A 20,935-nucleotide genomic window follows, 5' to 3' on the forward strand; every position below is an offset into this window, starting at 1 on the left:
ATGTGCTTACTGACACTTTCCCCAAAATGCAAGAGGGGTAGTCTGTCTTCATACCATTTTGCTTTGCGTGATAGAATATTATAAGCTGTTTAAGAATTTTCCAGTCTCACAATGTCCAAGTTACAATGTCAGGATTCCTGAAGATTTTTACTGCCAAAGGGTGTGTGTGTCACATTGATTGCTGATTAGGGGGTTTGTGTGGACACTTTAAATAAATAAAAGTCAGGGCTTAATGTCATATCTTATCTTTCCGCTTTGTAAGGTATACCTTTCTTGAAAACATGTTATTCCCCCATGTGAATATCTCTCTTTTTCAGTCAGCAAAAGTCAGCTCAAAGTATTTTGAAGTTTGAAACTCAGATTCCCGTTATGAAACGTTACATGCTGCAGTGTTTTAGCACAATGCCTTAATGTGTCAAAAATACTGTTTGTGAGTGTTTCGGTGGCGCAGCCTGTAGAGCACTGACCGCATGCTCATTGCGAGCCACGACGTTTGCGGTTCGAATTCAACCGTCCGACATTTATCGCATGTCTTCCCCTCTCTCTTGCTCCCATTCTTCCTGTCTCTCTATACTATATACTGTCCAATAAAGCTGAAAAAAGGCCTAAAAAATATCTTTAAAAAAAATACTGTTTGTACTTACTTATAATTCTTAAAGCTTTTAAAACAATAAAACAATTAGAAAATGTACCTCTACATTTTTTCAGAGGAAAAGCTTTGGGAATGTAAGGCCCAATGCTTCCTTTAGCAAAGTTTGCCATGTTCAACAGGTTACTTTCAAAGCATCCTCGTGTGCTCTGCATATTTATCCAGTGAAACATTTGTTGTTTCCTCGTGCTAAATCCTGGGTGAAGAGACAAACATTCTCAGGAAGGACAGTTTGGTATATTCTTATTGCTGCCTGTGCCAGAACTGATTTAAGAAGGAGCAGTCATTTTGAGCCAACCTGAAAATATCACAGGCTTCAATTCAAGAGTGTAAAAAGTAGTTCCTTGAAAGAAATCAAAGAAATAAAGACGTAATTTATTTCATTCATTTGATTTATTGTTCTGAAAGGTACACAAGGTGTATTGTATACAAAATGGAATTTCATTCAGAAGTAACTTTGGAATATTAGCTGGAGGTCGGAAGGGAAGACTCATTTATGTTCACGCAGTTTCTGCAACAGTTGCTCTTCATCTGCCCCGGAAAATTCATCAATCTGGGACAGAAATGTAGGATGAGTGAATTTAGAAGAAATTAGGCTTAACAAAAGTCAACAAAAAAGGACTATGCATTGCATAAACATCAATGAAAGCATACATATGAAAAGGAACCAGTGTACACACATTATATGTTACACAGCAGGAGACAGTACTGGTCTTTGCTGAATCGAGAAACTGATTCAGACGGCTACTTCAAAACTATTGAAACAGAATGAGAGAGAGACAGATGGCCAAAATAAAAGTAATATAATCATCATTTCCCGATTAAACATTACATAAAAGGTGTTCAGCTGACTGGGTGCTAATTGTACCTTTTTCCCATTTTTGTAGAACTGGAATGTTGGCATGCACTTGATCTCGCATTTTCCTGAAACGTCCTGCAGAAGGAGGGCAGAAACACCACAAATGACCCAATAAAACAACCAATAACAACCTCTGCGTGCATCAGTTTACCGAACCCCACACAATAAAATGCATAAAATTACCCCTCATAAGACAATACTGATTGTTCCAAAGCACAGAATCAAAGAGGGAACTGGGTTCATCTCATTTCTTTTTTGGATAAGTACATTCGTAGTTCATTGAGAAGTCACATATGAATATGTGCTGAAAGCACTTTCATTGTGTACAAGAGCACAGCAGGGAAAAGCATCATCTCTTGGCGAGGTTCTGGCCTACATTTTCCTCTCATTTAGACCAGGTAAGCACACAGCTCTGGACACCAAAATGGACACCAAAATGGAAAGCCAAATGCTTTTTTTCTTGTGTCTAGGAGTTATAATGGCTTCCCTGACTTGCTCAACTCTGGTCCTCATGTTGCCATTAGCCAATAATAGACTCCAAAGGAAATCATGTGCCCTTATACCTGCAGTAGGGAAACAATTGAAAATGCACGACTATTCAGAAACACCTGTGAAGCAATTTGTCCAAAACATTATGCTGTCCTGCTATGTATAAAAGGTTCAATGTACCTAAAACAAATGCCCATAAATACAAGTTCAGAATGAACACATGTAAATTGTTTGATCACAAATATTCAATTATGGACTACAGAGCTAAATCAAGGCAAACTAATACGATTTGCCCTTACCGAAGCTTCATCCACATCCACCTTCAGAAACACAACACTGCTGAACTCTGGGTTCTCCGAATGACTCTGTAAAAAGGGAGGCAGGTGATCAAAAGGAAGGTTTCTCCACATATCATTGAGCTCAGTCCATCGTACTGCTACACAAACTGCCCCGTGCATGTTGGTCAATGCATTTCCTGTAGTACTGCTAGGTGGAACAACATTCTGAAGAAAACACTCACTTTAAATTTCGGACCGATTCTCTGACAGGGAGGGCACCATGTAGCGGTGAAGTCCACCACAACCAGCTTGCCACCAGCATCCTTCAAGGCCTGATTGAATTGATCCTACAAAGAGAAACAAAGGAAACAAACTTTATAGTTCACACACGCACACTTCAGTCTTAAGTTTGCCTTACCTTAAGTGCCTTGCTGCTGGTGTGCATCCTTTCAATTAAACTACGAGGATTTCATTACAAATGTCATTTTAGCTACAATTTTGGTCATCATATTTGTTGGAGTCATATTGACACATTATACATATTGACAGTTTATTCATGCATTTTCAATTTTATATCATTCGTTTTACATGTCATTCACAATTAATACTAGGTGGCATATTGATCATGGTAGATTCGCACTTATGCGACCCAAGTCAGACCGCGACCGTGTCACTGTGCTCGTGTTTGAATATTAAATGCAGTTCTGTACCGTTTTTTTTTTTTAAACTGCTTTTACAGTAGAATGTACAGCCTGGATGCAATGTGACAGCTGCTATGGCCACAGATAATCAACATCTAATGAACAACCAATATGGGCATAGCAATAGGCTACAGTACACGCGTACTGTAAACAATACACGTAGCACGCTAACCACAAAAAAACATTGTTTTAACATTCATTCAGTCACCATTTCAAGTGTCACCTAATAGCCGTTTCGCATCCTGAATAAACAGCCAGTTCACACACCCGTCATTAACAATGTAGCTAAAAGGGACAACGGGAAAAGAAAAAGAAAACGTTTACAATCACTTTTTTTCCGGGAGAAGAACGCCATGATCAGCCAACAGATTATTTACTCCGCCACCCTCAAATTCTGCGCGTGGATGTCAGATGACTTAGACCATAGAATCCACAGCAAAGACCGGCGATATCCCACAGGGTGATTCTCATGAACATGGTACAACTCATAGCAAAAATCAACAACTACTGCATACACATATTTTTTCCCCTTTATATCAAATAGGATCTAATTTCACTATTCAATTTGAAATTATAATCCGTGTGCACATTTTTGAAGTATTTTCTGACATTTTTAGAGACACTGTGAGGAAATAAATTCATTACCGTAACACATTTTTAATTAGAAATATGAAACAACAAAACACATTTTTTATATATTGGTTGGAGGACCCTATAGGATGGTTGGGGTTGGGGGTTAATGTTAATGTTGATGCTGTTTACTTCATCCGGATCATCTGAGGGTGGGGTTTCATTAATAATGTTTTGGAGGGCTCTATTCTTTTTGTTACATCTGTTAGAATATTTTCGCCATTTTTGTCTTTGTTTCTGCACCTGTCTGGGTGTCAGGTCTGCTGCTGCCTTTAGCAACCCTTTTTCCTTGCGCTTTTGATATCTGTTAAAATAAGATAAGCATCAGTATTGAAAACTGCTATGAAACAGACAACTTCTGAAACAGGAACTTCTTCAGCCTACTACATATACCATACTGGCCCTGGAACTTTACTGGCCTACTACACTAATAGTTATTATGCCTATGCAACTGCCTTGACACCAATGCAGCATTCAGTGGTGTGTGTGTGTGTGTGTGTGTGTGTGTGTGTGTGTGCGTGCGCACGCACGCTCGTGCGTGCATGGATGTGTGAGAATGAGAAATTATAATATGTATATATGATCACTCCATGCATACATGAGTTACACATTTTTTTTATCAAATAGGCCCCACCCACAGAATTTCAAATTCATATGGCAGCCATGTTGTTCTTAAAGTTTAACATTTTTAAACTGTTAGAAATTGTGTACTCATTCCATGAAATATATGTATCTGCTGTGTGTTCTGTACCATGCCTCAATGTGTCTGTTTATCTGTTTATCTCAATGTGTTTGTTTATCTCTGTCTGCTCTTCTCTTCCCTTATTTAGGCCTACCTTTCTCTTTCCTTTCTCCTGTACTCCTGTAGAAGTTCTGGGTTGTTGTAAATCTTCTCTCTATTTTTCAGCACCCTAGCTCTCGATGCAGCCCTCTTAAATTCACTGTCCTTTGCTCTTAAGGAATATAAGTTATCATTATGGATATCTATATAACAATATGTAATATAAACTTGTGCTATTTTCAAAAAAGAAACTGTTCATACACATGACCGTAATATTACCTTTCATTACCGCAACAGGCCTTTATATTGCATGGTAATGAAAGCTACACATTACGGTAATGAATGACATTTAGCTAAGCTAGTATAAAATGGCAGAAGCCATGATGACTCAGCTAAAATATTTTCACTGACAGTTGGGCTTCTTAATACCTTCTTTACAGTAAAACATCTAATCAATGACTTTTCAAGAACATGAAATATTACACATTACGGTAATGTTCACCTATGGTGGGGAAATAGGGATGCGTAAAGATAAACTTCACAATTAACAACATCAAAATATGACAAACAGTCTTTTTTCTCTTCTTCTTTGTGGTGCATTATGGGTCAAAAAACTTTATTCAAAAAAACGCTGTGATTAAGAGAGGACCGTGAACACAGTGCAACGGTAATGAAAGCTGTATGTTCGGACACTCGGTTTTCCTCAAATATTTTTTTCTAAATTGTTGGAAACCACATATCTGATTATAACCTCTTAAATTATACAGTTTTAAACAAATGTATATTTCTTTTCATAAACTTGCTTGAATATTTATTATGTTAAATTGAGGGGAAACCATGAAATCTTTCTCCAGACGCATTACGGTAATGAATTTGTGACTCAAAAATCAGTTAAAAAACATATAAAATACTATTTTGGTACCAAACAATGAACTGTGCCACATAATAGACATAGTGTACATTCAAATAAAAGTTAATTATTTAATTATCATGAGTATGTCCTTAAAATCTTCACAGACATAGCATAGCTTGGCTTCATGAGAATCACCCCACAGTGCACAATGCACAGCCAACATGAGACAGAAACGCATCCTAAACAAATTCTTGACAAAGAGGATTCAAAGTTGCGCAAAGTTTTTGTGGCGCCCAAGGCTACGATTTTCCATCTGGCTGAGCCTCATATTTACCATGCCATGTTTCAGGACATGGTTACGCGTCCAACACTACGGCCTTCCAAACTAATACTGCCATGCCACACATACAGACTAATAAAGTAACTTTCCCAACTGCCCGGAGCTCATGGACCACTCCAACCGGCCCCCTGGACCCCGCTCTGAGGTCGTAGACTGCGGCACGCTTCGACACATCCCGGAGGCTATTGCCGGGTTCTTTCCGACATTTCTTCCTATCGGAGAATTTTCTCGCCACTCTTTGAGTGGTTTTCTCCCCGAAAGAGAGTAGTTTACTTATATGCCATTCGGGGGCTCAGGGCTGATATGTTTTATTCTCTTCGGTGCTAGTATGTAAAGCGTCTTCTATGTAACAGCCTTCTGTGAAAAGCGCTATGCAGACATAAATTGAATGGAATTACAGTACAGTGCGAAAGTCTTAGGCACCTGTATAACATTCTGTACAGATGAGATTTTTTTCAAAAATAGTTAAACGAAAGGTCCTAAATAAAGTTTTTATGTAAAAAGTAGTTAATTGCTTACGGTAATATGTTACTTTATTATTATTAAATACAAATACTGTATAGTCTAGGGTGCCTAAGTACAGTACCGTATTCCACACCAAACCCGAAATGTGATACTACGAACCCGAACTAATATTGCTGTCAATAATTTAGTATCAACCACTTCTCCTAAGCTGTGGTTTGTTTCTTACCTCATTTTCGATGTGTTTGACCATTTTGATGAAGTGTTAATCGCAGTGAGGACCGTGTGGTTTGCGTCCTGCTCAGGCTGTGGCGTCCCTTATATACGCCCCTTCCCCATATTTAATCAGGGTGGGGTTTGAGCGGAAACCACGTCTAGGAGGGGGATCCGAAGCATTTATATCCTCAGGATATTTTCAAGTGACCACGCCCTCAAAAAAGATCTCCCCGATTTCAGCTTTGAGTCATCATGGAATGAAGTCGAAAGCTTAGTTTCAACTGTGTAATCACATTCATGATACATTGCCTTGCAACTTTTACCGTTCGTTCTTCATTTCGGCCAAACATTTGTAATCAGGTTAAGGGGAATTGACAACCTTGATTATTTGCAAGATTTTTATTGATACATCATAATTTATTGGAAACCTGATATACTGTCACAGGGGCCAAGTGGAAAAGGTTCAATCAAGACAAAGAAAATATTAAAAGGAAAAAAAACTTCTATGTTTAATGCCAGCTCATTATACTTCAAAGGGAATATGACAATTAATTTGACCATATGATTTAATTCACACAATGGAATTTCATTCAAAGATGAAGGGAAGACTCATTTATGAGTTTTCAGTTTCTCCTCCAGTGTCGTTGGGCTGCAACCAGAGAATTCATCAATCTGGAACAGAAAAGTAATACATTTAAAGTTAAAGATTTGTAGACCGGTATGGGCAAACAAACAAACAAAAAAATATAGCTGCAAGCAGCAATGAACGGGCCCAAGCACCATGGGCGCAACCGCCTTGGTGGCATAGTTGTGCCAATGACATGTTTATCAATATGTACACACTTTGGAAATAATCACCTTCCTGGGCAACGTATACTGTGCACAGGAATTCCCCTTTGATCAATGAAGACGTTGGTGCTGGTATTGGAATGCATCAATGATATAAGCCTCACTTCCTGTTGCCAGATGGTGGTGCTATAATATTGAGCCGTGTATGGTTTTTGAATTTGATTACACTCCAATAATAAACATATTTGTACATTTTCAGCCACATCGGAAGATGTTGAGCGAAATTAAGGTCAATTCCTGTTTCCAGATGGTGGCGCTATAACATTGAGTCTTCTCATTGGCCTCCACTGGCTTCCTATTGCCGCACGCATCCGTTTCAAGGCCCTAGTGTTGGCATTTCAGGCTGCTAAGGGGACTGCCCCACCTTACATACAATCCCTGATCACTCCCTACTCCCCAGCTAGACCACTCCGGTCTGCCAGCTCTGGTCGCCTTACGGTTCCCTCTCTACGTGCACCTGGCGGTCGAGCTGCACGTTCACGCCTGTTTTCCGTTCTGGTTCCTCAGTGGTGGAATGACTTGCCTACCACTGTCAGAACAGCAGAATCCCTCCCCCTATTTCGACGCAGACTCAAAACCCACCTTTTCAAACTCTACCTTAGTCCTCCCTTCTGATTTCCCCTGCCCCTCCTTTCTGATATCCCTATCCTTGTCTAAACCCCCCCCCCCCCCCCCCAAAAAATTTTTTTTTAAAAAAATTTCACTTCTGATGACAACTACGTTTAGAACAGCATTTCCTGTGTATTTTGCTAGTTTCTGGATGTGATGCTCTGACTTATGGTAGAACCTATGCACTTGTAAGTCGCTTTGGATTAAAAGCGTCTGCCAAATGACTAAAATGTAAATGTAAATGAAAAATGAGTCATTTTTGGAATATGGATTTGATTACACTCTGAGCTGAGCATCTGTGTAAAGTTGCAGTCACATCAGACATTGGAGAATTTAAGTATGACCACTTCCTGTTTGTCTGGCATGATGTATTATTTATATGCCTGACCATAGCTATATCATCCCAGTAAATCTAAAATCTGTTTTGTCAGGACCATCCTAGCATCATGCTGACCACATTTACCGTGAATGTCATGAACCCATTGAAAAATAATGCTTAAGAATACAATATAAGGCTCACTTCCTGTTGCCAGCGGGTGGCGCTTTGCCATTGAGCCTTTATTGGAAAATGGATGAGATTACACTCCAAAAATGAACGTGTGAAGTTTCAGCCACATCAGACAATGTAGAATGAAGCAAAAATAACTTCTTGCTTGCACATTGTGATAACATGCTCCAGTCCTGTATGGAGAGCAGAGATTAATTAATTTCCATAGATTTTACACCGGGAGGCACAATTTATGCTTGAAAAGTCATTAGGCTATAAATATGCACTCAAAATGAAAACAATTGGCTTCAAGAAACTATTCAATTTTATTGTGGCTGCTGCGGGGTTCGAACCGCTGAACTTGCGTGCCTTAATCCACCGCCCTAACCATTACGCTCTACTGACCGCTTATACACGGGTGTCATCTATTGGCCAAAAGTTGTATGTTTCCTTTTATCTTGGTTAAATCATTTCTCTACGAAGTGTCGGATAATATTGCATTAAACGTCTAGTTAGCCAGCATCATTCTTTCCATTTCACCGGTAATTATGCTGCCTGAAACGCATTTGTTCAGCCAAATCTAAAGAGATGCCAACTCTCTGCCCTCAATACAGTATTTTCATATTAATTTACCATTCCTAGCGAAATTGTTTGTTCTCTTAATTCGTGTTTAATGACAAGCCTAATAAACTAACATAGCTGGTGATTTAACTGAAAGTTTTCTATTCATGTAAACCAACGTAGCTGACCTGTTTTTTGACTCACACAGACAGTGGACAGGCTGGCTGCTGTTAGCCCGTGCGTGTCATCTCGCAACGACCTGCATGCCATACCTTTGTTGAACATAACGGTCTCATGTTAACACAGCGTTCGAGCAGAGCCACCTCAGACGCTAACGTTTCTTTTTGACTTCATGTGTTAATCTTTTAAATATATGAAAGATTAAAAAGCCTGTCTTTAAGTCTTTAAATGTCTTTAATATTTATTTTAGTTATTCAATTCAAATAATGAAAATAGATGCAAAGAAACGTTGGGCTGGATGTTGTCAATACATTTTGTCACGTAGGCTGCAGCTGTAAATCATACATCGTTATGCCTACTGGCTCGCTAGAAAAAAACAAAAACCTATCGTTGAAAAATCACTTGAAGGAAGAAAAAAATAAAAGTACCACTTTCTGCCAATAAATGGAATCCCCGTATCAGAAATGGGGGGAAGTTACAGCGACGCAGTTAGTCTGTGAGTAGAATAGATTGTGTAGACAACTTCACTGTTTCCACAAAGGAGCCTAAAATGTGCTTTTTAACAGGACTTGGTCAGTGTAATGATAAATGCTAGCATTCGATTATGGTCAACGGTACCGAAAATGCCCGTTGCACCAGCCATCAAAACAAAAGTCCCAATGTAGGATCGATTTAAACCTCTATATATTTTTATTTCACGTTGACAGTGTAGGCTATTATGTGTATTCCGACGCGAATTACATTTAATTGGGTTACGGCATTCACTTCAATCGAATGAAGTCAAATAGAAACGGCTCGAATTCCTTAATAAGGCTTCTTGGTTTTCAAGCTAACTTTCCGAACAGCTGTTTTGTATTGAGTTCTTAAAATGCTACAATACGTTTTTTTTTTTAAAACCAAATAACATTGAACGTCAATGCAAGATATGCATTATATGTGTTAATCTTTTAAATATATGATACTGATGAGAAAAAACGTTGCTGTGGGCTGGGTGTTGTTAGTACATTTTGTCACGTAGGCTGTCGCTGTTACTCATACATCGTTATGGTTACTGGCTCGCAAAAAGAAACAAAACTTGTTGAGAAATCACTTTATCCAAGAAAAACAGAAACAATACCATGTATTTGCCAATAGATGGCAGTCGCGTATTAGAAATAGGAGAGTCAGTTGCGACTTGCGTTGAAGTTTTAAGATTGGATATAATGAGTCTCCAGCGAAAATAGTGAACCATTATTGGATAATGGATGTGATGACACTGCAACAATGAACATATGTGAAAAGTTGTAGCCTCAAAATCAGGAAATGTAGAATTTAATACCTTTTTGAAATTATTTAATACATAATTTTCCTGTTTGGGCAGCATTACATGTTAATTTTAAGGCTGACCATACCCATACCATTCCAAGATATTAAAACTCAGTTCATAGTTGTCTGTCAGGGCTATAATATCATGCTGACCACATTTTGTGTGAATGTGATGAACCCCCTAGGAAGAGTATTTCAAAGTTTGGTACGTGAAAAAACACTTAAAAACACACAAAATCCAAAATAGCTCACTTCCTGTTCAGAAAAGTTAAGGGATGCAAATTAGAAATGTGTGTGTCTTGAGGACACCCATATGCCTACCAGATGTGGTGCATTTACGTGAGAGTATATGTCCACAATATTAGAAAAGAACCATACACCGCTGTTTAGCCACGCCCAGATGAATGTGGATATGGATGTGATCGCACTCCAAAAGTGAATATATATGTAAAATATCAGCCCGATCAGATGATGTAGAACGGAATTAAGCCCACTTCCTGTTTTTGGGTGTAACGTGTGTATTGTATGCCTCGCCATTACCAAACCGTTTGAGATATCAAAAATCCTTTCGTCATTTAGGGTCAGGACTATTCTAAGATCATGATGACTACATTTGGTGTGAATGTGATGAATACCCTAGCAGGAACGCATACAAATATGATAAAAACCTCACTTCCAGTTGCCAGATGGTGGCGCTATAACATTGACCTCTTCTTGGTATATGGATGTGATTACACTCTAACAGTGAACATATTTGTAAAATATCAGCCAGATCAGACAATGTAGACCATGAATTTATGGCTACTTCCTGTTGGCACGGCGTGACATGAAAATTGTATGCCTCGCCATGACCATACCGTTTGAGATATCAAAAATATCCTTCGGAATTAGTATCATGACTATCCTGAGACCACTTTCACCACATTTGGTGTGACTGCAATGAACTCCTTAGGAGGAGTACTTAAAAGTGTAGTACGTGTAAAACGCACAAAATTCAAAATGGCTGACTTCCTGTTCACATATTTGATTTGATGCGAATGAGAAATGTGTTTGTCCAGAGGAGTCCCACATGCCTACCAAATTAGGTGCAGGTAGGTCAAAGTGCCTGCCCACAATAGAAGACAAAGCAATAGGGGGTGCTGTGGAGTCCCTTGGACACGCCCAAGTCTGAGCATCTGATAGATCCTGACAGCCACCACTTCTCATGTGTGTGCAAAATTCCGTGAGTTTTCATCCATGGCAAGCACCTCAAAAATGCACAATACATTGAAAAAAAAGAGAATAATAATTATAGGGGGCGCTGTATAGCCACGCCCAGATTGATATGTATATGGATGAAATTGTACTCCAACAATGAAAATATTTGTAAAATATCAGTCCGATCGGACGATGTCAAAAAAAATGTCTATCCGAAATGGCTGACTTCCTGTTTGGAAAAGTTAAGGGATGCAAATGAGAAATGTGTGTGTCTGGAGGCACCGCACTTGTGTATAAGATTTTGTGCATTTTCTTGAAAATCTATGACAAATATAAGCCAACATTATAAGACAAAAGTGATAGGGGTCCCTCGGCCACGCCCAGGTCTGAGCATCTCATAGATCGTGACTTTTTGCAAAATTTTGTGAGTTTTCATGCATGGCAAGTACCTCAAAAATGCACAAAACATTGAAGAAAAAAGAATAATAATGATAATAATAATAATAATAATAATAATAATAATAATAATAATAATAATCCTTCCGATAACAATAGGGTCCTTCACACCCTACGGTGCTTGGGCCCTAAAAAAAACAGCTAAAAAATTAACAATAGCATATGCACCCCGTGGCCACTTTACTCATCTTATAGTGCAGGGGTGTCAAACTAGTCCTTGAGGGCTGCATTGTCTATAGGTTTTTGTAGTTTCATTTTGATCAGTAGACAATTAAAGCCTTGAGGAAAAAGGTGTCTGCACTCTTTGGCAGGCCTGTTGTGTAGTGGTTAAGGTACATGACTGGGACCCGCAAGGTCGGTGGTTCGTTCCGTGTTGACCATGTTGACAAGGGGTCAGCAAGGCTTGATGAAAAGACAGTGCTCGTCAATACAGGACTATTGCTCCCATCATTGTGCTGCCTCTGCGCAATTCTGCCACCTCAGTGGAATGCTCCCAGAACTGATGAGGTGAAATAGCACTAAACCATGGGTTTTTCCACATACAGTGTTTGGTGTCTTTAGATAGCTAATGTTGTGGGACATAGTCTGGTGTCATTGGTGTCTTTGTGCAGCCTAAGTAAATAAAAGACCCAGGACACAATTTGAGGATTTACGGTAGTTTGAACCTGCATCCTCTTGACTCGCACCACTGCACACTTAGCATAGAGTCCTAACAGACATAGAAACCCAGGATACCTGCACCTGTAGTCACTTGCCTATACACCAAGATAAGTGTATCATTGTAGACTATACAGGCCACAGGCACGTCCATGTCTACATAGATAGATAGCGCTCGTATAGAGCCACACTATTGGCGGACATTTGCAGTTCCTTTTGTTGAAATTTTAGAAAAGAGGAGCTGTTGGAACTTATCTTTTGGGGTCAGATAAAGGAGAACAAAATTAAATTAACCCTGTTCCAGTAGCACCTGGTCAGACTACACGCGTTTCCTTCACCTCATGGATATTTCTGCCTTTTGCTGTATTTTGGGGGTTCGTACATGGTACTGTGCTCACCATTGGGCAGATTGTTTACGGTTCAAACCTCTCAAAGAATTCATAATCTTAGAGCAGTGCTCTGTAAAGTGTATTGGCAATTTTGCATATTAAAGTTATCCATCCATCCATCATCACCCGCTTATCCGGAGTCGGGTCGCGGGGGCAGTAGGCAAAGCCGGGTATTCCAGGCGTCCCTCTCCCCAGCAATGCATTCTAGCTCCTCCTGGTGGATCCCGAGGCGTTCCCTGGCCAGGAGAGATATATAATCTCTCCAGCGGGCTCTGGGTCTCCCTCGGGGTCTCCGCCCAGTTGGACGAGCCCGGAAAACCTCCAAAGGGAGGCGCCCGGGAGGCATCCTGATCAGATGCCCGAACCACCTCAATTGGCTCCTTTCGACGCGAAGGAGCAGCGGCTCTACTCCGAGCTCCCTCCGGATGTCCGAGCTCCTCACCCTATCTCCAAGGCTGAGCCCGGCCACCCTACGGAGGAAGCTCATTTCGGCCGCTTGTATACGTGATCTCGTTCTTTCCGTCACTACCCAAAGCTCGTGACCATAGATTACATTACATTACATTATTGGCATTTGGCAGACGCTCTTATCCAGAGCGACGTACAACAAAGTGCATACCCATAACCAGGGATAAGTTCGCTGAAAGACCCTAGAGGTAAGTACAATTTCAACTGCTACCTGTACAACAAAGATAAGGACAAGGGCCATTTTTTTTTTTTTTTTTTTTTTTTTTTTTTTACTTTTTTTTGAACAAACAAACAAACAGAGCAAAAGTCACCAAAGTTAACTATCCAAACACTGCTTACCTAGCCAACTAAAATACTGATACACAAGTCACAGAGACAACAATTAAGGTTCACAGGGAGGTAGGGAGGGATGGGGAGAGGTGCTGTTTGAAGAGGTGTGTCTTCAGCTTGCGCTTGAAGGTGGGGAGGGATTCTATAGTTCTGACCTCAACGGGGAGTTCGTTCCACCACCGTGGAGCCAGAACAGACAGTAGTCGTGAGCGTGAGGTGGAGGTTCTGAGAGGGGGAGGTGCCAAGCGGCCTGTGGAGGCTGAACGAAGAGGTCTGGCAGGGGTGTAGGGTCTGATGATTTTTTGCAGATAAGCTGGGGAAGACCCTTTAACTGCTTGGAAGGCTAGCACCAATGTTTTGAATTTGATGCGAGCCATGACAGGCAGCCAGTGGAGGGAAGTAAGCAGGGGGGTGACGTGTGAGTATTTGGGAAGGTTGAAGACCAGACGAGCTGCTGCATTCTGGATGAGTTGGAGGGGTCTGATGGCAGACGCTGGGAGGCCAGCCAAGAGGGAATTGCAGTAGTCCAGGCGGGACAGAACCATCGCTTGGACCAGGATGAGGGTTGGGACGTAGATCGACCAGTAAATCGAGAGCTTCGCCTTCCGGCTCAGCTCCCTCTTCACCATGACGGTCCGGTGCAACGCCTGCATTACTGCTGACGCTGCACCGATCCGCCTGTCGATCTCACGCTCCCTTCTACCCTCACTCCTGAACAAGACCCTGAGATACTTGAACTCCTTCACTTGGGGCAAAGACTCGTTCCCAACCCGGAGGGAGCAATCCACCGCAGAGAACCATGACCTCGGACTTGGAGGTGCTGACTCTCATCCCGGCCGCTTCACACTCGGCTGCAAACCGCTCCAGTGCGTGCTGAAGTTCACGGTCCGATGAAGCCAGCAGAACCACATCATCCGCAAAAAGCAGAGATGCGATTCTGAGGTCACCAAACCGGACACTCTCCTCACCTCGGCTGCGCCTTGAGATCCTGTCCATGAATACCACAAACAGGACCGGTGACAAGGGGCAACCTTGGCGGAGTCCAACACCCACCGGAATATTAAAGTTATGCACTATACTTATATATTGCAATATACAATTTTTCTAAACTATTATTATCCAAAGTGACTTACATTTGATCCGACCAAGCAGGAGACCATCCACCCAGAACAATGCAGGATTAAGGGCCTTGCTCAAGGGCCCAATGGCTGTGCGGATCTTATTCTGGCTACACCAGGAATCGAATCACCGACCTTGCAGGACCCAGTCATGTAACTTAACCACTACACTACAGGCCGCCCTTTTTGCCAAGACCTTCTGTTGCTTACCAGATCATCGAATACTGTCACCATTTCTATGAAATGCTGTGAGTCCTGTGTGGTTTCTTGCCTGTTTAGGCCGTGGCGCTATGTCAAGGCGTATTCCCGACTAAAGCAAGCGTCAATGAGAACGCGTTCTCAACCACCGCCGCTCAGCGTTTCCGTGATTGGCTTTATCTACTTTTAAGACCAGGTTTTTAGTTTTTGCCACTTTACAATAATGTTGTCTTTTTTCTCACAGACTTTTCAATAATAATGATGTTTGGATTGTGTGTATCTCAATTTCTTTATTGAAAAAAGTGATTTATGAGTATTTATATTGATACATAAAGACCCCTAAGCATGCAGCCAAATGCTACAGTTAGCAATGTTGGCATGTTTATTGCATTTGGATTATGATTGACAGCGTGTCTTTAGGGACAGCACATATGAGACACAGATATGTTTGCAGGGGATGATGAATGGCACACCATCCTGAAGGCGAATGCCTTTTATGGGATTGCAAGGTGTTTCCTAATGCAAATCATCATGACCATCATGGCGGGTGCATTCAATTTACAAAAAATTGTTTTTCATCACAAATTCACCTAAGACACGCACAAAATCGTGCATGTTTCATGAATCCGACCTCAGTTCTGTCGTGGAAATATCCTTTATTCCTACTTCAGGGTGTGAAGAACCCTGTTCAACACAACAACACCTTTGAGTACCTTATTCGTACTTGCAAGCCATTCAAGAATGGGGGTATGTGCTTACTGACACTTTCCCCAAAATGCAAGAGGGGTAGTCTGTCTTCATACCATTTTGCTTTGCGTGATAGAATATTATAAGCTGTTTAAGAATTTTCCAGTCTCACAATGTCCAAGTTACAATGTCAGGATTCCTGAAGATTTTTACTGCCAAAGGGTGTGTGTGTCACATTGATTGCTGATTAGGGGGTTTGTGTGGACACTTTAAATAAATAAAAGTCAGGGCTTAATGTCATATCTTATCTTTCCGCTTTGTAAGGTATACCTTTCTTGAAAACATGTTATTCCCCCATGTAAATATCTCTCTTTCTCAGTCAGCAAAAGTCAGCTCAAAGTATTTTGAAGTTTGAAACTCAGATTCCCGTTATGAAACGTTACATGCTGCAGTGTTTTAGCACAATGCCTTAATGTGTCAAAAATAGTGTTTGTGGGTGTTTCGGTGGCGCAGCCTGTAGAGCACTGACCGCATGCTCATTGCGAGCCACGACGTTTGCGGTTCAAATCCGACCGTCCGACATTTATCGCATGTCTTCCCCTCTTGCTTTCTCTTGCTCCCATTCTTCCTGTCTCTCTATACTATATACTGTCCAATAAAGCTGAAAAAAGGCCTAAAAAATATCTTAAAAAAAAATACTGTTTGTACTTACTTATAATTCTTAAAGCTTTTAAAACAATAAAACAATTAGAAAATGTACCTCTACATTTTTTCAGAGGAAAAGCTTTGGGAATGTAAGGCCCAATGCTTCCTTTAGCAAAGTTTGCCATGTTTCACTTTCAAAGCATCGTCGTGTGCTCTGCATATTTATCCAGTGAAACATTTGTTGTTTCCTCGTGCTAAATCCTGGGTGAAGAGACAAACATTCTCAGGAAGGACAGTTTGGTGTATTCTTATTGCTGCCTGTGCCAGAACTGATTTAAGTAGGAGCAGCCATTTTGAGCCAACCTGAAAATATCACAGGCTTCAATTCAAGAGTGTAAAAAGTACTTCCTTGAAAGAAATCAAAGAAATAAAGACGTAATTTATTTCATTCATTTAATTTATTGTTCTGAAAGGTACACAAGGTGTATTGTATACAAAATGGAATTTCATTCAGAAGTAACTTTGGAAAATTAGCTGATTGATGGAGGTCGGAAGGGAAGACTCATTTATGTTCACGCAGTTTCTGCAACAGTTGCTCTTCATCTGCCCCGGAAAATTCATCAATCTGGGACAGAAATGTAGGATGAGTGAATTTAAAAGAAATTAGGCTCAACAAAAGTCAACAAAAAAGGACTATGCATTGCATAAACATCAATGAAAGCATACATATGAAAAGGAACCAGTGTACACACATTATATGTTACACAGCAGGAGACAGTACTGGTCTTTGCTGAATCGAGAAACTGATTCAGACGGCTACTTCAAAACTACTGAAACAGAATGAGAGAGAGACAGATGGCCAAAATAAAAGTAATATAATCATTTCCCGATTAAACATTACATAAAAGGTGTTCAGCTGACTGGGTGCTAATTGTACCTTTTTCCCATTTTTGTAGAACTGGAATGTTGGCATGCACTTGATCTTGCATTTTCCTGAAACGTCCTGCAGAAAGAGGGCAGAAACACCACAAATGACCCAATAGAACAACCAATAACAACCTCTGCGTGCATCAGTTTACCGAACCCCACACAATAAAATGCATAAAATTACCCCTCATAAGACAATACTGATTGTTCCAAAGCACAGAATCAAAGAGGGAACTGGGTTCATCTCATTTCTTTTTTGGATGAGTACATTCGTAGTTCATTGAGAAGTCACAGATGAATATGTGCTGAAAGCACTTTCATTGTGTACAAGGGCACAGCAGGGAAAAGCATCATCTCTTGGCGAGGTTCTGGCCTACATTTTCCTCCCATTTAGACCAGGTAAGCACACAACTCTGGACACCAAAATGGAAAGCCAAATGCTTTTTTTCTTGTGTCTAGGACTTATAATGGCTAATGGCTTCCCTGACTTGCTCAACTCTGGTCCCCATGTTGCCATAAGCCAATAATAGACTCCAAAGGCAATCATGTGCCCTTATACCTGCAGTAAGGAAACAATTGAACATGCCCGACTATTCAGAAACACCTGTGAAGCAATTTGTCCAAAACATTATGCTGTCCTGCTACGTATAAAAGTTTCAATATACCTAAAACAAATGTCCAGAAATAAAAATTCAGAATGAACACATGTAAATTGTTTGATCACAAATATTCAATTATTTACTACAGAGCCAAATCAAGGCAAACTAATACGATTTGCCCTTACCGAAGCTTCATCCACATCCACCTTCAGAAACACAACACTGCTGAACTCTGGGTTCTCCGAATGACCCTGTCAAAAGGGAGGCAGGTGATCAAAAGGAAGGTCAGCGTTTCTCCACATATCACACAGCTCAATCCATCATACTGCTACACAAACTGCCCTGTACATGTTGGTCAATGCATTTCCTGTAGTACTGCTAGATGGAACAACATTCTGAAGAAAACACTCACTTCAAATATCGGACCGATTCTCCGACAGGGAGGGCACCATGTAGCGGTGAAGTCCACCACAACCAGCTTGTCACCAGCATCCTTCAAGGCCTGATCAAATCCATCCTTTCAAGAGAGACAAAGAAAACACACTTTATAGTTCACACACGCACACTTCAGTCTTAAGTTTGCCTTACCTTAAGTGTCTTGCTGCTGGTGTGCACCCTTTCAATTAAACTACTAGGATTTCATTACAAATGTCATTTTAGCTACAATTTTGGTCATCATATTTGTTGGAGTCATATTGACACATTATACATATTGACAGTTAATTCATGCATTTTCAATTTTTAGATCATTCGTTTTACATGTCATTCACACTTAATACTAGGTGGCATATTGATCATGGTAGATTCGCACTTATGCGACCCAAGTTAGATGGGACCGTGTCACTGTGCTTGTGTTTGAATATGCGAGGAACGCCACGATTAGCCTACAAATTATTTACTCCGGCACCCTCAAATTCTGCGCGTGGATATCCGATGACTAAGATCATAGAATCCACAGCAAAGACCGGCGATATCCCACAGTGCAAATGCACAGCCAACTTGAGACAGAAACGCATCCTAAAAAAAATTCTAGACAAGAGAGGTTTCAAAGTTGGGCTAAGGCGCCCAAGGCTACGATTTTCCATCTGGCTGAGCCTCATATTTACCATGCCATGTTTCAGCACATGGTTACACGCCCAACACTACGGTCTACCAAACTAATACTGCCATGCCACACATATAGACTAATAAAGTCACTTTCCCAACTGCCCGGAGCTCATGGACCACTCCAACCGGCCCCCTGGACCCCACTCTGAGGTCTCTAGACTGCGGCACGCTTCGACACATCCTGGAGGCTATTGCCGGGTTCCTTCCTATCGGAGAATTTTCTCGCCACTCTTTGAGTGGTTTTCTCCCCGAAAGAGAGTAGTTTACTTATATGCCATTCGGGGGCTCAGGGCTGATATGTTTTATTCTCTTCGGTGCTAGTATGTAAAGCGTCTTCTATGTAACAGCCTTCTGTGAAAAGCGCTATGCAGACATAAATTGAATGGAATCACAGTACAGTGCGAAAGTCTTAGGCACCTGTATAACATTCTGTACAGATAAGATTCTTTCAAAAATAATTGTACTATTTGGTCCTAAATAAACGTACTATACATTTTACATTACATTTGAGTCATTTGGCAGAATAGTTAAAAACTGAATCAAATCAATATTTTTTGGGACCACCCTTCGGCGTTAAAACTGCATCACTTCTCTGAGAGCCAACGCTGTCCTGCAGTTCTATAAGACAATCAGCAGAGAGGTTGTTCCAAGCATGTTGCCACAGTTCTTCTGCAGACTTCGGTTGGCTCCTTGCTTCTGATATCAGACAGCCTTGATCAAGTTTTTATGTAAAACGCAGTCAATTGCTTACAGTAATATGTTACTTTTTTAAATTCATTAAATACTAAATTATTTAATTTAAAATTTAAATATTTTCGGAAAATGAATATTTGGATATCTCAAATGTGTTTTTATACTAACACACACAAAATAAGCACATATATAGCCTATATAATAAAGTCTAGGGTACCTAAGACTTCTGCACAGTACTGTATACCACACTAAACATTTGCGGTTTGTTTCTTACCTCATTTTCGATGTGTTTGACCATTTTGATGAAGTGTTAATCGCAGTGAGGGCCGTGTGGTTTGCTTCCTGCGCAGGCTGTGGCGTTAATGTGAAGGTGTGTCCCTGACGGAAGCGTTTATATCTGCGAGAACGCCCCATTCCTCCGAGTAATGCTGTAGGATATTCTTCTCAAGTCAGCAGGCCCTCGCTAGATAACCCATGTAAACACCGCCCCGGTTTTCTACAGCTTTCCGGCATGGTGGAATCAAACCGAAAGCTTACTTTCATTTTTACCGGAAACTGTGTAATCACATTCATGATACATTGCCTGGCAACTTTTACCGTTCGTTCTTCATTTCGGCCAAACATTTGTAATCAGGTTAAGGGGAATTGACAACCTTGATTATTTGCAAGATTTCTATTGATACATCATAATTTATTGGAAACCTGATATACTGTCACAGGGGCCAAGTGGAAAAGGTTCAGTCAAGACAAAGAAAATATTAAAAGGAAAAAAAACTTCTATGTTTAATGCCAGCTCATTATACTTCAAAGGGAATATGACAATTAATTTGACCATATGATTTAATTCAATTGGGCTGCAACCAGAGAATTCATCAATCTGGAACAGAAAAGTAATACATTTAAAGTTAAAGATTTGTAGACCGGTATGGGCAAACAAAAATAAAATAAAATAAAATAAAAAAATAAAAAATTAACAATAGCATATGCACCCCGTGGCCACTTTACCCATCTTATACTGCAGGGGTGTCAAACTAGTCCTTGAGGGCTGCATTGTCTATAGGTTTTTGTAGTTTCCTTTCGATCAGTAGACAATTAAAGCCTTGAGGAAAAAGGTGTCTGCACTCTTTGGCAGGCCTGTTGTGTAGTGGTTAAGGTACATGACTGGGACCCGCAAGGTCGGTGGTTCGTTCCGTGTTGACCATGTTGACAAAGGGT

At 40.6% G+C, this 20,935-nt stretch overlaps 2 protein-coding genes across 2 annotated transcripts; both read right to left on the reverse strand.

Moving 5' to 3' along the window:
- Positions 1-1,023: 1,023 nt before the first annotated feature.
- LOC133135000 (thioredoxin-like) lies at positions 1,024-6,405 on the reverse strand. The gene is made up of 5 exons (XM_061251720.1): positions 6,272-6,405; positions 2,518-2,622; positions 2,297-2,362; positions 1,518-1,583; positions 1,024-1,202 (listed from the first exon to the last, which is right to left on the reverse strand). The coding sequence occupies exons 1-5, from the start codon at positions 6,293-6,295 to the stop codon at positions 1,140-1,142; spliced, it is 324 nt and encodes a 107-aa protein (XP_061107704.1). The 5' UTR covers positions 6,296-6,405; the 3' UTR covers positions 1,024-1,139.
- A 10,428-nt stretch (positions 6,406-16,833) lies between these two features.
- LOC133135630 (thioredoxin-like) lies at positions 16,834-20,562 on the reverse strand. The gene is made up of 5 exons (XM_061252787.1): positions 19,995-20,562; positions 18,333-18,437; positions 18,106-18,171; positions 17,332-17,397; positions 16,834-17,019 (listed from the first exon to the last, which is right to left on the reverse strand). Exons 1-5 carry the CDS (start codon positions 20,016-20,018, stop codon positions 16,957-16,959), a joined length of 324 nt encoding a protein of 107 aa, XP_061108771.1. The 5' UTR covers positions 20,019-20,562; the 3' UTR covers positions 16,834-16,956.
- Positions 20,563-20,935: the final 373 nt, after the last annotated feature.

The sequence above is a fragment of the Conger conger genome, chromosome 8 (assembly GCF_963514075.1).
Source record: "Conger conger chromosome 8, fConCon1.1, whole genome shotgun sequence".
NCBI lineage: Eukaryota > Metazoa > Chordata > Actinopteri > Anguilliformes > Congridae > Conger > Conger conger.